Source organism: Pelodiscus sinensis, chromosome 3 (genome assembly GCF_052426305.1).
Source record: "Pelodiscus sinensis isolate ZL-2025 chromosome 3, ASM5242630v1, whole genome shotgun sequence".
Taxonomy (NCBI): Eukaryota; Metazoa; Chordata; order Testudines; family Trionychidae; genus Pelodiscus; species Pelodiscus sinensis.
The window spans coordinates 49,778,413-49,802,827 of record NC_143054.1 but is presented as its reverse complement, the minus strand read 5'-3'; the positions used below and the strand labels follow the sequence as shown (position 1 = coordinate 49,802,827).

The 24,415-nt window shown below is 40.1% G+C and overlaps 1 protein-coding gene across 1 annotated transcript in view; it reads left to right on the top strand.

Moving 5' to 3' along the window:
* Window positions 1-24,415, top strand: part of LOC112547815 (uncharacterized) — a 365,550-nt gene that overhangs the window by 113,364 nt on the left and 227,771 nt on the right. The window contains exons 3-4 of the mRNA XM_075923696.2: window positions 12,551-12,673; window positions 21,965-22,069. Coding sequence (XP_075779811.2) covers window positions 12,551-12,673; window positions 21,965-22,069 — 228 coding nt within the window. The remainder of the gene's footprint in view (window positions 1-12,550; window positions 12,674-21,964; window positions 22,070-24,415) is intronic.

Genomic DNA, 24,415 nt, shown 5'->3' with positions numbered 1-24,415 from the left:
GGGAGGTTGTCTCAGCTTCCGAGGCACCGGTACCCAAAGCCCATCGGTGAGGTCCAATTTGCTAGGCTCTGAGGCAGCCTTAAATACAGTTTTCCTGCCTTGTTTGGCAGTTTGGAAATTTCCAGGGCTTATTCATTAGTGCTGATGTAGGGCTTAGCTGTTAGTTATCGATTTGGTTCTGATCTGGATCTTCTTGTTCTTTGGCCCTATTTACGTGATCAGTATGTTAGGGTAAACAGATTGTTTATGCGTTCTTGCCCTTACCCTTATCTCATACTTGTTCTTGCTATACTGGCAACAATGTTTATCTTAAGTGGCGTATGTTCCCAAAGACTTGCTTCTGGCTCGACAGATATAGGGGAAAGGGAAAGGGGGGAAAGAATGCAGGCCTCACCACCCCTAAACTATCACGTACTAAGTTCTTCCGCAATTGACCACTACAGGAGGTACAAGGTGTAATGCCTTTCCAGATAAAGAAGTATTATGATACTCATAGTACAGCTGGGTAACCTGAGGAGTTTTCAAAGCAATCCACTACTTTGTTGTTACTCATTGTTTACACGAGCAACTTGGGACATCCGAAGCCTCCTTTCAGAGGTATTGAGTTCCATCACTGATGATTGAAGCCACTGGGAAATCTGGGTGCCCAGCACTTCAGAAATGAGAGCAAACATGTTTCATGCTTGTGTCCATAAATTGAAGGCAACCAAAAATCAATGAACATTTTTTTAAACATTATCCAAGAAGCTTGTCAAATGCAATACTTTGTTTCACTGGGATAGAACACAAGAGTTCAGGCCTCAAGTCTCTTCCTGCAATGGATTTGCACCTGAATGTTTCTTCATTTTAATTAGGCAAATACATTTGAAATAAACATTTTATGTAAGAATGCACATAAGAATTGAGAAAATCAAAACCTTCCAGTCTTCATGAAGGTTTTTCAGGCCAATACTGTGATATAGAAGTGAACAAATGTCATTTGGGGCCTTGAATGGCGCTGTATGTCAGAATGATGTCAATGGATATGATTGGTTTTGCCCTAAAGGTAAGTTGTTCAAAATAATGTATTTTTATTGTAAGTGACAAATTGCAAAACTTGCCTGCAGATTATGAGCTGTCTTCCTGGCAGTCTTCAAAGCATTTGTTAGAACTTTTACCCTGTCAAGATATGTTATTCATTTCAGAGGTTTCATTTGCATCTATGTCCATCAAAGCAAGTCACAAATTAAACGCTCACACAAAAGATACAAATTGCATAAGTGTTACTTATGTCTCATGCTATAGCAATGATTTTAACAATGCTGGAATGATAGCAATAAAAACAAATGAACAGCACATGAACTTTACAAAAAGTTGGATCAACAAGTTTATCAGGAAAATACCTAATATAGCTAAACAACCATGCACTTTTGAACCTGAATATCATACACAAAATTATAATAGAAACAATAATTCTTTCTGGAATGGAGCTGCAGTGCCAAGCATTTTGGAGGTGTTTCATCCACTAAGAAAAAGAATTTTTTCATCTTTTTTTTTTTTTTTTGTATATTTCTCTGTAAACACAAAACTGTTTACAATGATATGTGAACAAAAGTGTGATTGCAAGGAAGGGTGGCAATTAATTTTCGGTGGTTTTTTTTCCCAATAATTTGAAGAGTCTTTCTGATACATTGTATGGATGGTTTCCTTTTGGAATATTTCTAGGATTTTTTTCTTCTTTGTGAGGAGTGGGGAGGAGGGCAACAAGGAGGAGGAGAAGTGTTATCTTTTGGAAATATGAAGTTGTCTGGTGTATTTATAAGCAAATCATGTATCACAGCTTATTTTAATCTCCAAAAATATAAATTCAAAGTATGAATTGAAACGCTGTTCATTGCATTTCTTGAAAAATTTAAACAATAAATAACAGTACAAGCATTATAATATTAATGCTATTTTTAAAAAAAGTAATATAAAATAAAATTGTTGCAAATAATTTTATAAAAATGTTACCTGTGCCAGTTGAAAATAAGGTTAAATGAGACCATTTCGCTATTTATTCGGCTTGACTAGCTTAGATCATTTGAGTTAGTAAAGTAAAACTTGGCATTCATACTGATCATGCTGTGGTTTACTTGTTACCTGTGAGACATGGGTCTGATTAAACCGTGATTGCAAATGAAAACTGTTACTATATATATTATTAATTAACGCAGGGTAATTGTCAAGCTATATGAGTTAGGGATCAGTGGAAATTGGTTCCATGGTCAGTTTGAGAAATTATAAGAGTTTGCCATGCCCTGAAGGTGCTGATAGCTTAGCATTTGTCATGGTCTTCCTGCAGCCATGGCCTGTGACAGCACTAATGATAGTCATTTTGTAGCGTAACCATGCATTAGAATACATTTACAAGAACATAAAATGTCAGCTATTGGAATGGCAATTCTTTAGCAGATTTTATGTTAAGAAATCTTTATTCCTAGGAGTTAGAAATTTCTAAAAGTTAGTTGCTCTTAGTCTCTGTTCTGTAGATATGAATGTGTGGCTAAAGCAACCACAAATGATGTGAGTAGCTGTATTCAGCTCTAAACAAATGAGATATGTCAGCTGACGGTCAGGGCAGTGTGTGTGTGTGTGTGTGTGTGTGTGTGTGTGTTACCGGGAAAAGGTTTAACGTCTGTGTCTTTACTGCTAGGACCGGGGTCCCGTTGCGGAGGGCAGCCAACAGGCTGACAGACGCCCCAGAGTTTATAGGGAGAGCTTATTACATCTCAGATTTCAACTGCTAGGATATAGGATCCCTGTGCAGCGGGCAGTCTAGGGAAGGCTGAGAGATGCCCCAACGGTTCTGTCCCCTGGGAGGGACACTATCCAAAACGCCCAAGCTCTTCCTATACCTGTCCCTTATGACCGGCTGACGTTCTTTTAAATTGTGCTTGGTTCTGTTACAGCAACTGAAGGAGTCAGGTTAAAACTTAATCAGTTACAGGTTTATTAAAAAGGCTTATAAATCATATGGTTACAGTGGCTATTGCTCTATTTCTTAACTGCTAGCAAATATAGATCTTAAAAATGGTTACAAAGAAAATAAAGATAGAAAATAGAAATAATGGTATCAAGTGACAACTTAATCTTTAAAGAGCTCTAAATCTATTTGTACACTTAAGACAAAGGACCTCATCCAGGTACAATTTACCCCCTTCTGTGCCTCTCGACTCCAGCAGGTCAAGCCAGGGCCGGTCCCTCAATTCCTAGGAAAGATGAATACGAGGTGGGCATCCCCGTGGAAGCTCGGGAGGTCAAACACCTAACCCGACCAGCAGATAGATGGTAGATTGACACTCAGAGTAAATGTGCTGCTGGACCCATCTTTATACCCATAGGGGCCCATATCCTCTTTCTTATCTAAGATGCCAAATTGTACTGGTCTGTTTTTGTGACGCCAGTTCTTACAAGCAAGTTTCAACTTAATTTACACTTGTAAGAGAGATAACTAAATTGTGAGTACTGGACATTTTTTTACTGGGCGAGAGATTCCTCCCCCCGCAGACAGCTGTGTGTTTGTATCAATGTGGGTTTCAGTCAAGGGCACTCCTTGTCAGCCTCTTGGTCAGCAATTGGCATATCTCTGTTTACAGCCATTCACGGTCACTGCAGCCTGGGCCTTCCATTCAAGGCTTTCTGCTCTGTGTGCCCTGCATGCTCCAGGCAAGCAAAGATGGCTGTTACAGGGGGGTTCCTGTCTGGCTACAGATATGTGTGCTGATTTCTGCGCTATACTGGTGCAAAATATTCCACTTCAGTAATTACCAGAGCCAGGACTGAGCTTCATAAAGTATTTGCTTTTGATCCCCAGGAGACTCCTGCTAGCAAATCAGTGTGAGAGATGATTTTTGTATGTGTTCCAGATGGAACCAATATCTTAAATTGTAGTCCATTTTGACTCTTAAAAAGGGATCAAATGTCTTTAAAAAAAAGTGAATCAGGTTTCAGCACACACTGGAAGGACTTGACTAAGTCTCTATTAATGCTCTAATCACATCAATGTCCTTGCTGAGTGAATATTTATGATGAGGTAGACTGTAAAGAAATTTAGACGTGATGAAACGGATAAAACAGAGTCTGTTTAGGTCAAAATCATTTTCGGGGGGGAAAAGCTACTAGACGTTCTCTTGGGATTATGCTTGTATGGTTCACACAACTGAGGATCCATTTTGGATATGGATAGAAATCTCTTTAAATGCTTTTAAATAAATTAATGATATTGGAAATTGTATGATTATGGGAGATGCTAATCTCCCAGATATAGATTAGATGACAAGTGCTACTGATGATAGTAGGGCCCAGATTTTCCTAGATTTCAGATTTAGTATTGTGAGGACACTGGGGGGGAAAAATGGCTAGTGGGGACAAATTGGGAGCGTTCATGAGCGAATTCAGTTTAAACTAAATACTAATATGAATGAAAGTAGATCTGGAACTAGCATCCTTGCTGACAAAAGTGAAAACTGGGGGGGAAAAAAAGAGAATTAGAAAGGGAAGGGGACTGGACTGAAGAACTCAATTATATGAGTGTGAGGTATGGTTAGAATTAATTTCTTCAACTTAGACTTAAACTATCTGAATCCTTCTTCTCGAGCATGGGCAGAAAATATAGGGAAGGGTTGCAGACCAAGTTGGATGAGCAAGCATCTCAAACAAATGATTGAGAAAGCAGAAAGTCAACAAGGAATAAAAGATGAGATGGGTCAGCAAGGAAAGCTACCTGTCAGAAGTCAGAAAGCATAGGTAAATTGAGAACTGCCAAAAGCCAAGAAGAGTTGGAGCTTGAAAAGGAAATTAAAATACATAGCAAAAGATTATTTATCCATATAATTTTTAAAAAAATGAAGGAAGTGAAAATGGTAAGGACTGTGGAACTAAGGATACAATGGATATTGAAGACCATATAAGCATGACCTATAGCACATAAATATATACTTTCCCTCAATGCTTAACAAGGCCAATGAAGAGTTTAAAGGATGTGGAAGGTAGGTAATGAAAACAAGGTTATGGACTAAGAAATTATTATATTCAAGGTGGAAGTCAAACTCAAACATCTTAATAGGATTTAATTTGTCTACATTACAAAGTTTTTGCACAAAAGCAGCTGTTTTTGTGCAAAAGCCCACAAAGCGTCCACACCTGAAGCGTGTTTTTGCACTAGAAAATCTACAGTCAATCGACAGAACAGAGGGCTTTTTGCAGTGTAGGTAAACCTCCTTCTATGAAGCATAAGTCCTTTTTGAGCTACAACTCTTGAGCAAAAAGGCAAGTGTGGACGCTCCGCAGGGGTTTCTTGCATAAAAAGAGCCTATCAGAAAAAGCACAGGTGCTCTGATGGCCATTCTGTGAATGGCCATCAGAGCATTCTTGCATAAGAGCTTCCATGCAGCATGGATGCTTTCTTGCACAAAAGCACTTTTTCATTGTGCTTTGAGGTCTGGACACACTTTTGTGGAAGAAGCTTTTGCACAAGAACTCTTCCGCAAAAGGCTTCTTGTGTAAAAACCCTGCAGTGTAGATAAAGCCCAAGTAATCAATCTGTAAACTCAGGGAAGTGGGGAGTTAGTAGAAAATTGCTAATATAGTTCCTATTTTTAAGAAAAGGGGGGAAAACACGATCCAGGAAACTACAAGCATCTAAGGTTGACCTTACTTGTATGTAAGCCTTGGAACAAATTTTGAAAGAGAAAGTAGTTAAAAACATAGAGGAAAATGGTAATTGAGATAAAATACAACAAGGTTTTACGAAAGATAAATCATACCAGACTAGCCTAATGTCCTGCTATGAAAAGGACAACTTTTTTTTTTAAAGACAAGGGAAGTAAATGTAATCTACCTGGATTTCAGTAAATTATATGATACAGTTCCACATTGAAAATTATGAATTAACTAGCTGGAATTACCCGGCATTGCTCAGGAAACTGGAGGAATAAATTTAGAAAATTTAGGAAAGGAGTGGACCCTGAGCCAGGGGACCCCCATAGCCACAGACCCTGGGGACTGATGGCTCCTGGCCCACACCTGACTCTCTGAGAGCAGCAGGACCCTCCTCTTCCAAGGACCCGGCTGGCTTCACAGCAGTGTAACGCATCAAGGGTTTAACCTGGCCCCTCCGCCCTGTGCTGCAGCAGGTACACGGATTCCTTCTGCTTGGATAAGGCCAGGGAGCTGAACAGAAAGGCTGGCGAGCTTTGGTTTTGGTTGCCAGAGGAGGGCATGGCAGGTGGGGAGCGACCCTGGATGGAGGGGAGGTTACACATGGGAGGGGCACCCCAGCTCGTGCCCAGGGCTGCAGGTGCTGTGGGAGTAGGGAGGGTGCCCGAGCCATTGTGTGCATGGGGTGGGGGCACTGCATGCTGGTGGGAGGAGGGAGGAAGAGGGTCGGTTATGTAGCCTCGTGGATGGAAGGGGCCAAGTCCCAGGAGGCTACACACACGAGGGGTGCTCTAGCTTGCACCTGGGGCCACAGGTGCCATGGGGGGCAGGTCGGGACCCCAATTGGGTCCAAAAGTATCTTAAAACCTTGTCCTGGATGGAAGGTTATCCCATGCAAAATTTGGTTGTGGTAGCTCTTATAGCATCCAAGTTGTTAGCGCAGAAACTTACAAACATTCTTCTTTATATATTAGATTTGGAGAAGATGGGGATTAATATGATGATTCAAAATTGAATAAGGAAATGGTTAAAGGGGAAGCAACAACAGATCATACTTCAAGATGAATTGTAAGGCTTCAGGGAGGCTACTAATATAGTTCCTCGGGGACCAGTCTGATTCAACAATTTTATTACCAACTTTGGCATTAAAAGTGGTAGTGTGTTAATAAAATTTTCAGATAGCATACAATTGGGAGTTATTGCTAATAAAAAAAAGAGGACCAGAATCGGAGAGACAGAAATATGATGACATTAAATAGGTGAAAGTTCAAGATCATACACCTAGGTTCTAACTTTTGCTATAACCTGGAGACTTGTCAGTTGGAAAAGTTAGCGAAGGACAAAGACTTGGATGTGTTGGCTGAACATAGGGTGACTATAAACTGCCAATGTGATGTGGCTATGGAAAAGGCTAATGCAGTCCTAAGGTGCTTTAGGAGACGTAATAGAGACAGGAAACTACTAGTACAGTTATAAAAGACGTTGGTCAGACTTCATCTGGAATACTGTGTGTAGGTTCTGGTCTCCCATTTTTAAGAAAGTGAAAACTAGTACAGGTGCAGAGAGAGGCTTATCAGAGGAATGGGAAATCTACTTAATGAGAGGCGACTCAAAGAGCTTGGCTTGTTTAGTCTAACCAAAAGAAACTTTGAGGAAATACAAAACTGCTTACCATACATCCAATCAATCTGTGACTGCTAGCAGCAAAGTCTGCGGCTACGTCTACACTGGCATGATTTTCTGAAAATAGTTTTAATGCAAAAGCACTTTTTGCGGAAAAGCGTCCATGGCCAATCTAAACGCGGTTTTCCGCAAAAAAGCTCCAATCGCCATTTTCGCGATCAGGGCTTTTTTGCAGAAAACAGTACTGTGCTGTCTGCACTGGCCCTTTTGCGCAAAAGTCTTTTGGAAAAAGACTTTTTCCCAAATGGGAGCAGCATAGTATTTCTGGAAAAGCACTGATGATCTTACATGAGCTCGTCAGTGCTTTTCCGGAAATTCAAGCAGCCAGTGTAGACAGCTGGCAAGTTTTCCCGCAAAACCAGATGATTTTGCGGAAAAACTTGCCAGTCTAGACACAGCCCTCATGTATAGCGGCTGGTAATGGGACAGGAGAAGGAAAGGTCTCTGAGGGTACATCTACACAGCTGGGCTAAAATTGAATTAAACTATCCAACTTCAGTTGCATCAATTTCATAGCTTAAGTCGAAATAGCTTAACTCAGCTTTTTGGTGCTGTCTACACAGCAGGAAGTTGAAGGAAGAACACGCTGCCCTTGACTTCCCTTACTCTTCATGAAATGAGGGTTACAGGAGTCAGAGTAAGAAGTCCTCCAGCTCGACATTATTTCGATCAGTTATTCTGAAATAATGCTGCTGTGTAGACATACCCTGAGTTACTGCAGAGACATCTTTCCTTAGTGTCTTGCTAGTGGGCCTTGCCTACATGCTCGGGATATAACTGAACATTGGGGATGGTAAGGAATTTTCTCTCAGGTCATATTGATAGAGACTCTGCAGGTGTTTTGCCTTCATCTGCAGCATGGGCATTGGTCGGTCACTTGCAAGTTTAAACTAGTGTAAATGGTGGATTCTTTGTAACTTGAAATCTTTAAATCATTATTTGAGAACATCAGTAACTCTGCCAGTGGTTAGGAGTCTATTGCAAGTGCAGATAGATGAGGTTCTGTGGCCTGCAACATTCTGAAGGGAAGACTAGATGGTCCCTTCTGGACTTAAAGTCTGAGTGTATATATAATCTTCATATAGATCATTATCCACATCACCGATACAGATATAATCTGTATATCTGTTGTTGATAGTCCATCGTGTCTGACAATGATGTCTTGAGCTTGCACAGGCTTTTCAGTTGTGGAGTCACATGTGGCTAAGGAGTCCAAGCCTTGAACGGCATGGGTGTTCACAGTGGGGGCAAAGGAATTGTCCTGGCTCTGTCACTGTGATTGCTACTGTTGCTTTTCTCCTCTCACGAGCATCAATCAGTTGTATGTGTCACTGCTCTTCGAAGTTGCCATATGCGTGTCATACGAGAGCATGCCAGCCTGTTCAGTCTTCTGCATGCTGCTCTAGCTGCTTTGGCTTTAATCCAGCATGAGCAATGTTGGCCTTTATGCAGTCTTCATACCTCTAGTGAGGCCTATCTTGATTCCTTTTGCCCTGGGAGAGTTCACTATAGAGGAGTTGCTTAGGAATTTTTGACTCCTCCATTCAAATGACATGCCCTGTCCAATGAAGCTGGGCTTTCAGAATCATGGCTTCAGTGCTTGTGGTTCCTGCTCTGTCAAGGACTTCTAAGTTCGTGACTCTGTCCTGCCATCGAATGTGCAGTAATGACCTCAGGCTGCGTGTGTGGAAGCATTCCAGTGGTCTCAAATATTTTCTGTACAAGGTGCAGGCTTCAAATCCATACAGGAGGCTGGTCAAGACTACAGCCCTGTACACTTTCAGTTTAGTGGACAGTCAAATATTGTGCTGAATCAACACTCATGCTTTCAGGCATCCTGATGCCTGATTGGCTTTGCAGATCCTGGCATTGATTTCTTTGTCAAGGGAGCCATCATTAGCTATCACCCTACCGAAGTACTTAAACTCGTCCACTGTTTTTAACTCTGTTCCTTCAATAGAGATTGAAGGGGGGAGAGCAGCCGATCGTAGAGCAGGCTGAAACAGTACCTCAGTCTTTCTAGGCTGATGGTCAAACCAAAGGCTGTGTCTAGACTGCAGGTTTTTTTTGAAAAAAGTAGCCTTTTTTCGAAAAAACTTCACTTGCGTCTAGACTACAGCTGCATTCTTTTGAAATTAAATCGAAAGAATGCGGCTTTTCTTTCGACAGTGGTACTCCTCATTTAATGAGGAATAATGCCTTTTTTTGAAAGTGCTCTTTCAAAAAAAGGCGCTATGTAATGCAAACTGTGCTTTTTTGAAAGAGAGCATCCAGACTGCCTAGGTGCTCTCTTTCAAAAAAGTGGCTTGCTTTTTCGAAAGTACTGGTTGCAGTCTAGACGCTCTTTTTCAAAAGATGCTTTTTCGAAAGTATCTTTCGAAAAAGCTTCTTTTGAAAGAGGCTTGCAGTCTAGACATAGCCAAAGAGGCAAGTTGGTTCAGCAAACTTGTTGACGATAAGCTGGAGATCAGATTCCTCATGTACCATAAGTGAACAGTCATCAGCAAAAAGGGCTTCAAGAATGATCCTCACAAGCGTCTTGGTTCTAGCATTCAAACGACGAAGGTTGAGAAGTGACCCATCAAGCCTGTACTTTATATAGACTTCATGGTCCAGGTACCTGACTGTCCTCCTTAGCATCCTTGCATCACTCCATTGGATATCTCAAATGGTTCTGAAAACTCGCCATTCAAAAAAATGAAGCCAGTCATGTCATCATGGAACAGGCGTATGAGGTTGACAAATCTTCTCAGGCAGACAAATTTTAACAGGATAATCCACAGAGCTTCTCTGTTGACGGTGTCAGTGCCTTGGTCAGGTCTATAAAGATGGCATAGATCCAAGTTCTGCTCTATGCACTTTTCCTGGACCTGTTGAACAGCAAAGATCATGTCAATGGTACTGCAGCCTGGATGGTAACCACACTGTGCCTCTGGTAGGTTGTACTCTGATATGTTAGTGATATGTTAAGGATGACTTAAGCCAAGATCTTCTCAGCAGCAGAGAGAAGGGAGATGCCCCGGTAATTTCCATAGTCAGCTTTATTGCCCTTGTTCTTAAAGAGCGTGATGAATGTGGCATCCCTAAAGTCTTTGGGCATGTCGTCTTCTTCCCAGATGCTGGTCAAAATGCCGTGAAAGGCTTCGAGTAACATGGGTCCTTCTGCCTTGAAAATTTCAGCAAGAATACCATCCATCCCAGGGCCTTTGCCCCAACTAGTCTGGCTGATTGCCTTTTTGACCTCATCCAGTGAAGGGAGCACATCAAGACGGTCTATTGTGGGTCTGAGGGATCTGATCTAAGGCCGCAGAGTTGACAATGGAGGGCCTATTGAGGAGGTTGCTGAAGTGCTCTCTCCACCTATCATTGATGCTGCTCTTCTCCCTCAGGAGGGTCATGCCATCTGCAGACAGGAGTGGTACAGTACTTGGCTTTGAAGGTCCATATACAGCTTTGATAGCACTGAAGAAGTTCTTGGAGTTCTTGGTGTCAGCATAATGTTGGACTTAATCAGCTTTTCTCTCCTACCACTCATCTTGCATTTTGTGAAGTGCAGTCTGAGCCTGACTCTGAAGGTGCTTGAAACGCTCATGTTTGGAGATTGAGGATTGGTTGTTTTGCCATACAAAAAATGCATTCTGTTTTTCCTCTAAGATCTTCATGATAGTCTCATCATTTTCGTCAAACCAGTCTTAGTGAACTCTCTTTTTTCAGTCCAAGTATTGACTTAGCTGACTACGTCACCAGAGTTTTGAACTGGTCCCATTTTTGTGTTGGGTCTTCAGTCAAGGGTCCATGGGACGTCCACATGTCGTCAAGGCAGGCTGCGAATTGCTCATGATGACCAATATCCTGCAGCTTCCCGATGTTGAAGGAAGGTCTGACAACCTTGGGCTTCTTGCGGTACACTGATGTGATGTGCAGCATAAGGACAGATCTGATGAGTCTATGATCAGTCCAGCATTCAGCTCCCCATATGGCCCGAGTGATCTTAGCATCACACATGATGAAATAGATGCCACTGATTTGATCTCGGGTGCATCCATGTGGTCTTGTATTTATCACCCTGCCTGAAGAGTTGGTAATCGTCAGGTCATTTTCTGCACACAAGCTCAGCAAAAGGAGGCCATTGGCATTCATGTTACCAACGCCATGATGCCCCAGCATCCCTTTCCAGTTCCTACAGTCCTTGCCAACTCTGGCGTTGAAGTCACCCAACAGGAGAAGCTTGTCACTAGGAGCAGTTGCTTTCACAAGGTGATCAAGGTCCTCGTAGAAACTTGGTTGTGAGTTCATAGTCCTCATTTGAAGCCAAAGTGAACAAAGGACAGACTAGACAAACAAATAAACATTCCTTTGTCTAAGGCAGATCATGCTTATGCATTACTTTTCAAATATGTTTTTAAAACATAATTCAGCACATATCTGTTAAATTTTGCACACATCCTTCGTATACATCACATAGGGTTATCAATAGAAGTTGAGTTTTTAGTTTTCCAATGGTATCTTACATGTCATCTTTTGTACATATATAGTGACAATAGTGGTGGTGTACTTGACAAGAATTGCTGACCCAGACTAGTCACACTGTCTCCATTGCCTATTTCTGCTGACTGGTTCAGGCACAGCAGCTGCCACTGTGCAGAAATTTAGCTTAGCCTAATTTTCAGGTGTGACTGTGGGGCAGCAATGAAGATGATCAAATTTTGTGGAGGACTATAATATTGGAAGTTTGGAGGATGGACTGGACCACCTTGAAATGAATATGAAAGAAGACACATAGAAAACAAACAAATAAATAAATAAATGCGATCAGTATCAATTTTAAGCTATGTTACCAAATCAGTTCACAAAATCAACACAAACCTTTGTCCTTCACAAAGTGATCTTAATGTATATACATTTTCTTCCAGATAGATTTTTCTTTTAGTAATACTAAAAGTGGATTGAAGTGAATACCAAATCCTAATGTTTGTGTGTGTTCTTCCAAATACTAAATCTTTACACTTGAAGGTCAAAAGTGATAATTTACTAATGGCAGAACAGATAAGGCTTTTAGAAGGAGCTTACAGTAAAACCATAAAAGAGAATTATTTGTGGTTTTATGGAATAATTTGATAAGCAGGTTTTATCAAAGAAGGCACAGATATAAACTAATAATAAACTGTTCTTTGTTTTTCCAACTAAGGATTTGAAGGTCTGAACTGTGAAATCAACTTTGATGAGTGCACTTATGGCTTCTGTAAAAGCAATTCAACTTGTTTAGATCTGGTTGCAGACTACACATGTGTTTGTCCTCCAGGCTTCACTGGTAAGATTTTCTTTTTTTAATTTTACATAACCTAATAAATATTTAAATTATCTAATACCTATTCTAAAATTAAAAATAAACAGTTCTTTTGATTGCATCTTATTGATTGTTTTAGTGTTAATAAAACTATTCAGTCAGTCCAATATCCTATCCTATCAATTATTTATATTAATTCCCTCTTACAAAGTGAGCTGAGAGTGTTGATATGAATGCTGTTGTGTTAACTGATAGCAAGCAAGTGCAAAAACAAGACATCATATAAGCACCAAATAAAAATCTCTAGTAGACAGAAAATGTTCAGAAAACATCTAACCTGTTATAGGTAGCAGAATAGCATTCCAAAGTTTAACCAATCAGTGACAGCTATGTACAGTAATGTTTTGAAGATTGTATGACCACTTTTTTGTGCTTTTTTGTGATTTGTAGAAAAAACAAGAATGAGATTCAATTCTAAGCAGGAGAACTCTTTGTTCACTTAAAGGAGAGCACAACACAACCTTACTGATAAATAGCTTAGCAAGTGCAAATTTATTTTAGTATATAATAGGATTAAGAAAACTAGCAAATAGGCCTTGTATTGGGGTCACCCAGTTCCATGACTGTGATCCACATCAGAAGCCTCTTCAGGACTCATGGGAAAACTAATAAAGCCGCCTTTACCAAGGGCATAATAACTATTATGACACAAGGTCAGTGTCTGGAACATATTGATTTTTGAATTTCTGTTTTGTAGAGGTAGATGGAACAGCAATAATACTGAAGAGAAAAATGGAAGGACAAACTGTAGTAGCTAAGACTGTGGATAGCACTTGGAAGACTGTCATGTGCTGGCTAGTCTGAGAGAGGAGGTCCTTACCATAGTGAATAGCATGATATAATAACCAACTTCAGTAAATAGAAAGAGATTCACTCAAATGCCTAAGGTACAGAGGTGGTGGAATTGAAATAGAGAGATGTGAGGGGAAAAGAGAGAAGGAGATGAATAAAAATTATAGTGCCAGCTATCACACTAGCAGAAAGGAGCCATTTACATGAAAATAAAAAGTTTCAGTTTGGTGATAATGCTGATGTCATTTCAGCTCTGAATGGTTCACCCTTTGGGGTTAAATGGTGAAGAATGTGTGTGAGATGATACACAATGTGTGTAATATGATATGTAAAAAAAATTTAGACCTTTGGAGACAGTGGTATTTGTACCAGTTTCACACTGGTATAATTCCGACTGTATGCTGTGTTCCTAATGTCACAAATTAAATGATATCATGCTTCAATTAAATGATATCACATAATCCCTCTCATAATCAGGAGCAGTCTAAGGGCTTATTGGTGAGAACCATTTCCTGGGTCAAACCTCATTTTTGAAAATGTGTTTCCAGATATATCAGACTAGGTAAGTCTACGCTACAGATTTTTTTTTGGAAAAAACGTGTTTTTTCTGAAAAAACCTTGAATTACATCCACACTGCAATCATGTTCTTTTGGAAAAAATATGGAAAGAACTGAAGGGTTTTTCCAACACTGGTAAACATCTTTCTACAAGGACGAAGCCTTTTCCAGAAAGAGCTCTTTCAGAAAAAGGCGTGTGTGGATGGGGAAGAAGGAGTTCTTTCACAAGAAGAGGAAAGAGGGAAAAAACCCATTCCGCCCATAGTAATCACAGTTTACATGTGAGATTAGTGTTCATTCACTGTAGATGCTATCTGTGTCTGTCCTTTCGCAGTGTGGACATTCTCTTTTGGAAGAAGTTTTTTCAAAAGATCTTTTCCAGAAAAGCTTCTTCCGAAAGAAGCCTGCAGTCTAGACATAGCCTAGGTCTTTTCAGCATCATCAACATAATTTATTTATAATGGATTTTTTTCTGTTACAATTTCCAGAGTTTTACTTTATCGTATCCAAATTCCCATTTACAGCCCAGTTCTTCAAAGGAACCTTCAGTTGTGTGAAATGCTATTCAAGACAACAGGGTTGCACCTTGGCATAAGAGATCATATCCCTTGGAAGACTGGAATTTTCAGTGTTTCAAAACAAGAGGCTATTCATATTCTTTTCCATTTACAACCACTTCTGCATCTTCTGTGCAATATTCTGTTATTCCTAGAATTAAAATATAACACTAGCAGGCCCTAGTCATCTAGGGGCAGAATTGAGCCTGGAGCTTCTGGAATATAGTGCATAGGTCTCAGCGCCACTAGATGGGACAGTGCACCACTCCCAGGAGATGTATGGGTTACACAAACCTGAAATAACTTCCCTTAAATTCTGTGAGTGCCACTTTTTAATTCATTGCAGAGTCCTTTCCAACCTAAGGAGAAAAATTGGACCAAAATTCATAAACATTTTAGTAGAACTTTACTGTATTGCAATCCACCTGACAGACTCCACATATTTAGGAGATTTAACTGGTACAGGAGAACTGAAACAAGAAAAAAATGTTGAACACCCAGTTCAGAATCTACAGCATGTTACATTTCTGCCACAAAATTATTATTGTTAAAGCTACATATTGTTAATTTAAAAAAATGCCCATTTATTGTGAATATTTAATTTTCATTATCTCTGTTTCTTATTTTTGTTATTTTATCTCTAATACTTAGAATATATAAAAAAAAGTTCACAAAAGGGTACTTAATAAGGGTGGGGAGAGAAAAGGCTTTGCTTTTATAATAATCCTTATGGTGGATGCACTATTCCCAAATTATCAGTATCCATACTTTTCTTTATATACTAGGCACTGATTTTACTGCATAGCTCAATAAAGTATCCATAAAATACAAAACCTTTGTCAAAATTGATGAATTTATTTTTTCTTTTACATCATGAAGATGGTTCAGAGTTTGTTTAAAAAGCAATTCTTTTATGACACAAAGGTTCAATTGCTTATTAGACGTTTATCTCGAGACAAAACTTTCCGAGTCAGCAAAATTTGCAGGAAATCTTGAGTAAACTTTCTCACAAAATTTCCAGTAATCTGGGCCAGAAATACCACAAGAATTATTTATTTCCTGATATTCTCCTCTGATGGTTTGGTTTAATTGTGTAGGGTTATTACTTGTAAAGTACTTCTGAGACAGCCAAACCCCATAGCATTAAAGTTGCAATGTTTTGGGTCAAGAAATGTTTTCTGATCCCAGACAGGTGAGTAGGCAAATTTATTGTGGCCCACAATAACTCCATTTCTCCCTTGAACATCTGTAGATCTCACTCTTGGTGCATATGTGCCCCATGTTCATAAGGCCAGAATCTTTTAATTGGCAGTTTTTTCTCATTATTATAGTCTCTCTTCTTACAGAGTTAGAAAAGTAACGGTACTTTACTCTTTTTTGTGTATTTTTTTAACTAAACTATTGGGGGTAGTAGAATTAGCTACTGTAAATTTGTCTATTATTTTGACTGTTAACCCTATTAAAATGGCCAACACCTATTAACCCTGAGGCTAAACCAAAATCTCCTGATTTGGAAACCTGTTTATCGTACAGGGTTTTTTAAACATGATTTCATATGCTACTCCAACAAAATTCACAATCAACTCAGAACAGGAACCCTTATGTGTGTCCTGGTTATCAGTAGTTTCAAAACCTTCTTTGGTACTGAAGCCTGTGTTACCTATTATGAACATTTTCCTGCATTCATCTGTAGTTCAGAGGAAAAATGTGAACCTGTCTACCAAATTCCAGCAGACCTAGGTTTAACAGTTTCTCCCATTGTAGAGTTCCATTCTTGTGACTTACTTTCTTTCTAGATGCAGAGACTATCTCCAAGATCTGTGCCATTCTCTCCTGATCTTTCAAGAGTCATCATAGTTATCCAGCTACGTAGACTTTCTTTTCAAACCCTACGCAACCAACACTCCCAGCTATCTCCGAGATACTACTGACTTCCTGAGAAAACTACAAAACATTGATAACCTCCCTGATAATACCATCCTTGCTACCATGGATGTAGAAGCTCTCTACACCAACATACCACACGAAGACAGATTACAAGCAATTAGAAACACTATCCCAGAGGATACCACTGCCAATCTGGTAGCAGATCTATGTAACTTTGTTCTCACCCACAATTATTTCCAATTTGGGGACAACTTATACCTCCAGATCAACGGCACAGCCATGGGTACCTGCATGGCCCCACAGTATGCTAATATCTTTATGGCTGACATAGAACAACATTTCCTCAGATCCCATCCCCTTTTACCCTTTCTCTTCTTACGCTACATCGATGACATCTTTATGATATGGACCCATGGCCAAGAAACACTAGATGCATTCCACAGAGACTTTAACAACCTACACCCCACCATCAATCTCAGCCTGGACCAGTCTACACAAAAGATCCATTTCCTGGACACCACAGTACAAATCACCAATAGTAAATTAGACACCACTCTCTACAGAAAACCCACTGACTCCTACAGTTACTTACATGCCTCTAGCTCCCATCCAGGACACACCATATGATCCATCGTCTATAGCCAAGCCCTTAGATACAATCGTATCTGCTCTAATCCCACTGACAGACCAGAAACTTCAGGATCTCTACCAAGCATTTATAAACCTCAATTACCCACTCGGAGAAATAAAAAAACAAATTGAAAGAGACAGATGAATACCTAGATACCATCTATTTCAAGACAGACCCAAGAAAAACAACAATAGAACACCACTTGTTATCACCTATAGCCCACAACTTAAACCCATCCAACACCTTATCAATAAACTACAACCTATACTGGAACAGGAAACTACCCTCCAAGAGTCTCTGGGAGACAGACCCATAGTCTCCTAGAGTGTGTCTAGACTACAGGGTTTTGTCGACAAAATTATACCTGAGTCTACACTGCTGCTGAGTTCTGTGGACATAACATCAACAAAATTCAGCAGTTTTGTAGACGGCTGTAAACCTTATTCTGTGAGGAATAACGCCTTTTGTCAACAGAGTTCTGTCGACAGAAGGCGCTATTGCATCTACACTGTCCTTTGTGTCTACATTGTCATGTCAACAAAGCAGCTTGCTTTGTCGACGGAACTGGATGTAGTCTAGATGCTCTTTGTCGACAGAAGCTTTGTTGACAGTATCTGTTGACAAAATTTCTGTCAACAAAAGCCTGTAGTCCAGACGTACCCCTATAGACAACCACCTAAACTCAGGATGATTCTTACCAACAACCACAGGACATACCACACTAATACCAACCCTGGAACTTTCCCTTGCAACAAACCACAGTGCCAGCTTTGTCCACATATTTACTCTGCTGACACCATTATTGGACCTAACTATGCCAGTTACAAGATCAAGTACACATATTCCTGTTCATCCAGAAATATAATTGTGCCTAAAGTGTCCGTCTGCTATGTATATTGGATAAACTTCTCAGACACTTCACCAAAGAATCAATGCACATAAAACAGACATCAGGCTCTCTCTCAGAGAGAAAACTGTTGCTTGACATTTTAACCAGACTGACCATTCTCTCAATGACCTTAAAACATGCATATTGCTTCAAAGAGATTTTAACTCCAGACTTCAAAGAGATGTCAGAGAACTGTCATTCATGCTTAAATTTGGCACTTTACGTATAGGTCTTAACAAACATGCTAATTATCTCACCCATTACCAAGATAGCTTCCCCAATTATCAACCCTAATGTCGTTACCTCACAGACACTAAACTTCCCTCCTCACCCGCCCCCCGGGTTCTAAAATCTGATTTGTCAATTTTATATGTGTTCACTTTTTTTTTTTATTGTATCACTTTGGTATATATGGTCGTGCCTATTTTCTTCCACAACTTGATCTGAGGAAGTGGGTCTGGCCCACGAAAGCTTATCATCTAATAAACCATCTTGTTAGTCTTTAAAGTGCTGCATAGTCCTGTCTTTTTTTTCAGCTAGATCAGACTAACACGGCTGCATCTCTATCACTACACGACAGAGAAGTACATGAAATGATTCTAATATGCAATATGCCCCCTTGGGTCCTGTCTGTTTGATATCTTATGCCCTACTCCTATAGAATCATAGAACACTAGAACTGGAAGGGACCACAAGAGGTCATGGAATCCAGTCCCCTGCCCTCATGGCAGGACCCAGTAATGTCTAGACCATCCCTGATAGATGTCTATCTAACCTGCTCTTAAATATCTCCGGAGATGGAGATTCTACAACCTCCCTAGGCAACTTATTCCAGTGTTTAACCACCCTGGCAGTTAAGAAAAAACTTCCTATGTCCAATCTAAACCTCCCTTGATGCAGTTTAAGCCCATTGCTTCTTGTCCATATTTTTCCATTGTGGTCATACTGAGTTTCACAGATCCCACATTCTCAGCATTCTGATCAGTTTAAAGTTCCTCATTCAATATCTAGGGACAAGTCTATTAGATAGTTCCTCCTTAGAAGACTTTACATTTGCCTCATCCAGAGGACATCACAATAGAAGAGAAGGAGTAATATAAACAATAAATAATGATGAATTTCAACAGTATGTACTGGGCTCTGTTTTAAATTGAAATGTGGTCCCGGAGGTTGGAGGGTATACTCTCCTCTCCTTTAGTTGTCCCATGCCAAAAGGAATGTTCTCAGGCATAACACCATCTTAAAAGCTAGAGAAACTCATTGTGGCTGTGTCTACATTGGCACCCCTTTCCGGAAAAGGGATGCTAATGAGACCAGTCGGAATTGCAAATGCTGTGGGGGATTTAAATATCCCATGCGGCATTTGCATGAACATGGCTGCCGCTCTTTTCCGGCTTGGGGTTTTGCCGGAGAAAAGCGCCAGTCTAGACGGGATCTTGTGGAAAATAAAGTCCTTTTCTGGAATATCCCTTATTCCTACTTGAAAGGGATAAGGGATATTCTGGAAAAGGCTTTATTTTCCACAAGATCCCGTCTAGATTGGCGCTTTTCTCCGACAAAACCCCGAACTGGAAAAGAGCGGCCGCCATGTTCATGCAAATGCCGTGGGGGATATTTAAATCCCCCGCGGCATTTGCAATTCCGACTGGTCTCATTAGCATCCCTTTTCCGGAAAGGGGTGCCAATGTAGACACAGCCTGTATGTATGGTATGGCAAACATGATTTAAACTTTCAGCTAACCATTTAAAGACCAGCATTTACCTAAACAATTTTTTTCTTGCTCCCTACACACATTTCTCCTCACTTTTCAATTCTTCCTCCTACCATTTTCCAGTCTGACTAAACCAGTTCCTGTCCCCTCTAACATTATTTCAACAACTCTTCTTTCTGGCTACATCTACACTGTCAGCTTCTTGCACAAGAACTGTTTTGCAGAAGAGTTCTTGCACAAAAGTCTTCCAGAAGAGCATGTCTACACTGGCATGTGCTTTTGCACAAGAGCATCTATGGCAGTGTGGTCGCTGTCTTGTGCAAGAAAGCTCTGATGGCCATTTTAGCCATAGGGGTTTCTTACACAAGAAATTCATGTCGTCTGTCTACACTGCCCTCTTGCGCAAGAGCTCTTGCGCAAGAGGGCTTATTCCTCCTGGGGAGAGGAATAACTCTTCCGGAAGAAGCCCTATTTTCCAAAGCTTTATTGTAAATTTACTTGCACAAGAACGTGCATGCAGTGTAGACACTCGGCAAGTGTAGATGTAGCCTCTGTGTCTCCAAGTGTAATAAGAGCTTCAATAATCTAACTGGAAAATATTCTGTAACAATATTTGCAACAGTGCACATGTTAGTACTGTTGCATAAAAAAGCCCCCGCCTGACCTTACTTGGTTTATATACATGGATTTTCTGAAACTACACCAAACTGTAAGGTCTAAGGTTTTAAACTGCAACTTATTGTGATCTTTGTCAAACTTTGTAATCTGTGTAACTCTCAGAAACTTACTGTAAACTGCAACTGTAACTCTCAGTCACCTTGCTTAAAACTTTCCCTAAGCTGCATTCTCCCTGAGTGAAAGGAGAGAGAGTGTGAGTGTTAATGTGTGTTTGAAGAAGGCTTGGAACAATGGAGCACATTTCAATGAGTCATCACAGTATGGGCATGCTCCCTACTGGATAAAGGGAAGTCTGGGCATGCTCCCTGATGACAAGGTGAATGAGTCACAGGAGCCATTGAGACACTATATAAGGAGAAGGAGCACATGTGAGACTCTCTTTTTTTCTTTCCCCTGATCCTGAGAAGCTCCTCTCCAGTGTCTCTCCTCCTGACCAGCTTCCCCAGCCATGATGAGCAGACAGACCCTCCAGGAGCCACATGCCTTGGCTCCTTCTGCAACCCATATATCTGTGTAAGTGTGTTAGTGCCTAAGGGCAGGAGTGAATGGGTGTGAATGACTGAATGAATAGAGGGGGGTGTGCTCGCTTGCTTGCTTGCGTGTGTGTGTGTGTGTGTGTGTCTGTGTGAGAGAGAGTTCTATCTTCTTTAGTTTAAATCTCTGGTGGCTGCTTTCTCCTGTTTAGTTTTACCTAGTGGAAATAAACCCATACTAATGTAACCCTGGGTGGTCTCCAGTAAGAATATTTTTTGGGGTAACAAGTACTCCATACTGAAATCTGAAAGAACTGTAGGAAGTTAAAATTCATATTTTATTACTTTCCTTACCAAAAACCATGTTATCACCCTTGAAATTAGCATTGATCTGGAATTCAGAAAATATTTCCAGCCCAATAAATACACTCATCATTTCATCATTAACTCTTTCACATGTGCCGTATGTAGCCTCTGGGAAGAGGTTGTTACAAGTACAAGTGGGATGTCAAAGACAGCATACTATCCTATTGATTAGTATCATTCAAACAGTTCATTCAATGGTGATTCCCTACTGACAAGTACTTTTTGAGATCTGTCAATTAGGATCTATTGCAATTTCTTTAAGCCTCTATAAAAGGAGAAAGAAAAATAGATTCATTTATATCTGACTGTTTTGATCTGAGCAGCACAGTTCTTGCCTAGCTTTAGAAACAAGTTTGCTGGGGGTGAGGTAATAAATCTCTAAGCGTAGCTTTTTTTAACATATGTGCCATATAATGCTAACAGTAACTCTCCTACTGGAAATGTGACACAATAACACACACACAACGCATTTACACATTCAGTTAACTCTTCTTGTGTACATCATGCCTTTAGAATATTTAATTTGTTTAACTATCAGCTATGATCTATGAAAATCCCTGGCTTTAAAGCTGTCAAGCAGAAGCAAAATATAATGTGCCCAACCTGGAAAAGTTAAATTATGTAGTTGTCACTTGGGCTATGAAGTAGTTTTTGTGCTTTCCCCAACCCAGCATGATTTATAGTTTTAATGTTTCATTTTCTTTTCTGTCAGGCAAAAACTGTTCAACAGACATTGATGAATGTGCCTTCAAACCCTGCAAAAACGGAGCCCATTGCCATGATTTGATAGGTGAATTTTACTGTAGCTGTTTGCCAGGTAAGTACTCTGGTGGCATGTGGGTTTACACGCTAGACTAATATTCAGCTGAGAAATAGAATTCATTTTTGTAGTTAGATAGGCAAAGTACTTGCAATTCAGATTTGCTTTGTGCATAAAGAGAGGGATTGTACACATGCTCTTGCAATACACTGCATGATTATTATATGGGTGCTCTTCTATTTTTAGATTTTTTTTCTTTTGGCAGGTAGCTAGAATAACAGAACAGTTCAGTTGGATAATGCTGAATAAAGGTGTTGTATTAATCTGATTAAAATATCACTAGTATTCACACCAGAATCTCTGGGGAATATTTGATTCTGTATTACATAAATGTTGAATGATTTCGGTTTTTTTCTCATATACTTAAAAATGATGTTTTTCAAATTTCTTATAACAAAGTAGGGACAGGGAGAGAGAACATGTAGGTTATGGAGTTTCCGGGCTGTGAACAAATTTAAATAGCTATTGAAGAATTTGAAAAGAGCTGACAATGTCAGATCAACTTATTTTCTGCAGTCTAATGACACACTTTTTACCCAACGTTTATTATCTTGTAGATACACAAAATTGACATGCTTTAATATAATTTTCCTCATGCTTGATTTGATGCTATAGGTCATTTCCTCCCCCCCCCCCCCCAAATTTGAATGCAATATATTTCAATACAATCTGCCAGTCTAAATATATCATACCTATGTAGTATGATTAACTGGCAGAGCATCTGTTCTCTCCCCCCCCCCATACACACACACACACATGCACATAATTCCCTCTACTTTTTGTGTGTGTGTAAAAGAAACCCTCACCAGTCAGGGTAGACCTGTGTTCCTACATCCACTGAGAATGGCAAAATTTGTGAATATTGGGAGTCACAGCTTCTGGCCCCTGGAGTGAGATCTCTCTGGCTCCTAAACTGACCACAGGGACCAGGAGCCTTGGGAAACTCACTACAGCTTCCAGGAGCCATAGGGAACTCACTGTGCCTCCTGGCAGCTGCGGAAAATTCACCTCAGCTGCCAGGAGCCATGGGGAACCCACTTCAGCTCCAGACAGCTGCTGAGAACTCACCTCAGCTGCTGGGAGCCACCATGAACTCACTGTGGTTCCTGGCAGCTGCAGTGAGTTCCCCACAGCTCTCGGCCCCTGCCTCACCTCTCCTCTTGAAGGCTGGGACAGGAGACCCACAGATATGCAGAACCATACATAGCCATACTGTGAATCGCAAGGGTGTCCTATATTGATTTGACACCCTCTGACTGGAAGGCAGTGGTTTAATCATAAGGAGGTAACAGTGCTTTTTAACCTCAGTCATTTCAACTTGTTGGGTCAGTAACGTTGAATTAGTTCATAGTTTCCATTTCATAGATTTCAGAGCCAGGAGGGACCATTGTGATCATCCAGTCTGACTTCCTGATGTCTCATTGTGTCAAGTTAGCAATCTAATGCAATGAAACCTGAAAATGCTTCAGTGCAAAAGGGAGCAAGCTTATTTCTGGAATCAAATCTATTGTAAATGTCAATAGGGAGTGATCTTTTTCAAAACAGGAATCATTTGTCAGTCTGTAAACAGTTTTCAAATGCACATTGAATTTATTTCCACTTTGAAGGGGAAAAAGCTGGATTTTGGCTGGCAGTCTATTGGGGAAATGTGAGAGAATTTTGTCAGGTGACTTAATGTATTGTGTATGTGTCAACTGCCTTTGTGATACTGATATCGAAATCTTATACATTCTTGACACAGATAAAATTAATAAATTATCAAGGCCAGACAGGAACATTGTGATCACCTAGTTGGATCTCCTGAATAACACAAGCCATAGGATTTCCATGAATTAATCCTGCTTTAACTCGAGGATGTCTTTTAAGGAGGAGAAAAATCTAATCTTCATTTAAAAATATCCAGTGTTGGAGAATTCACAACAACTTTTCAAAAATCGTTCCAATGGTTAACTGTTCCATTTTCCCCACAGTTCTTACCTACATTTGTCTCCTTTCAGTTTCTAGAGGTTAGACTGTGGAGCCTTCTATTATCAAATGTCTGTTCCCCACGTGAGTACTTATAGGCTGTGATGGATGAATATGTTTGTCAGCCCCTTAGGCTACATCTACACTACTAGATATAGTACTACTTATTTTGAAATAAGTTTATTCCTCTTCACAAGCAGGAGTTATTATTTCAAAATAACAGGCTTGGTTGTGTGGATGCTCGCCGTGTTATTTCAAAATAAGGGGAGTTATTTCGAAATAACTCACCAGTGTAGACATACTTCTGACTTGTTTTTGAACTTTTCAGCATCTTTCTTGAATTTTGAGAATTACAAATGGATGTAGGGTTCCAGTTGC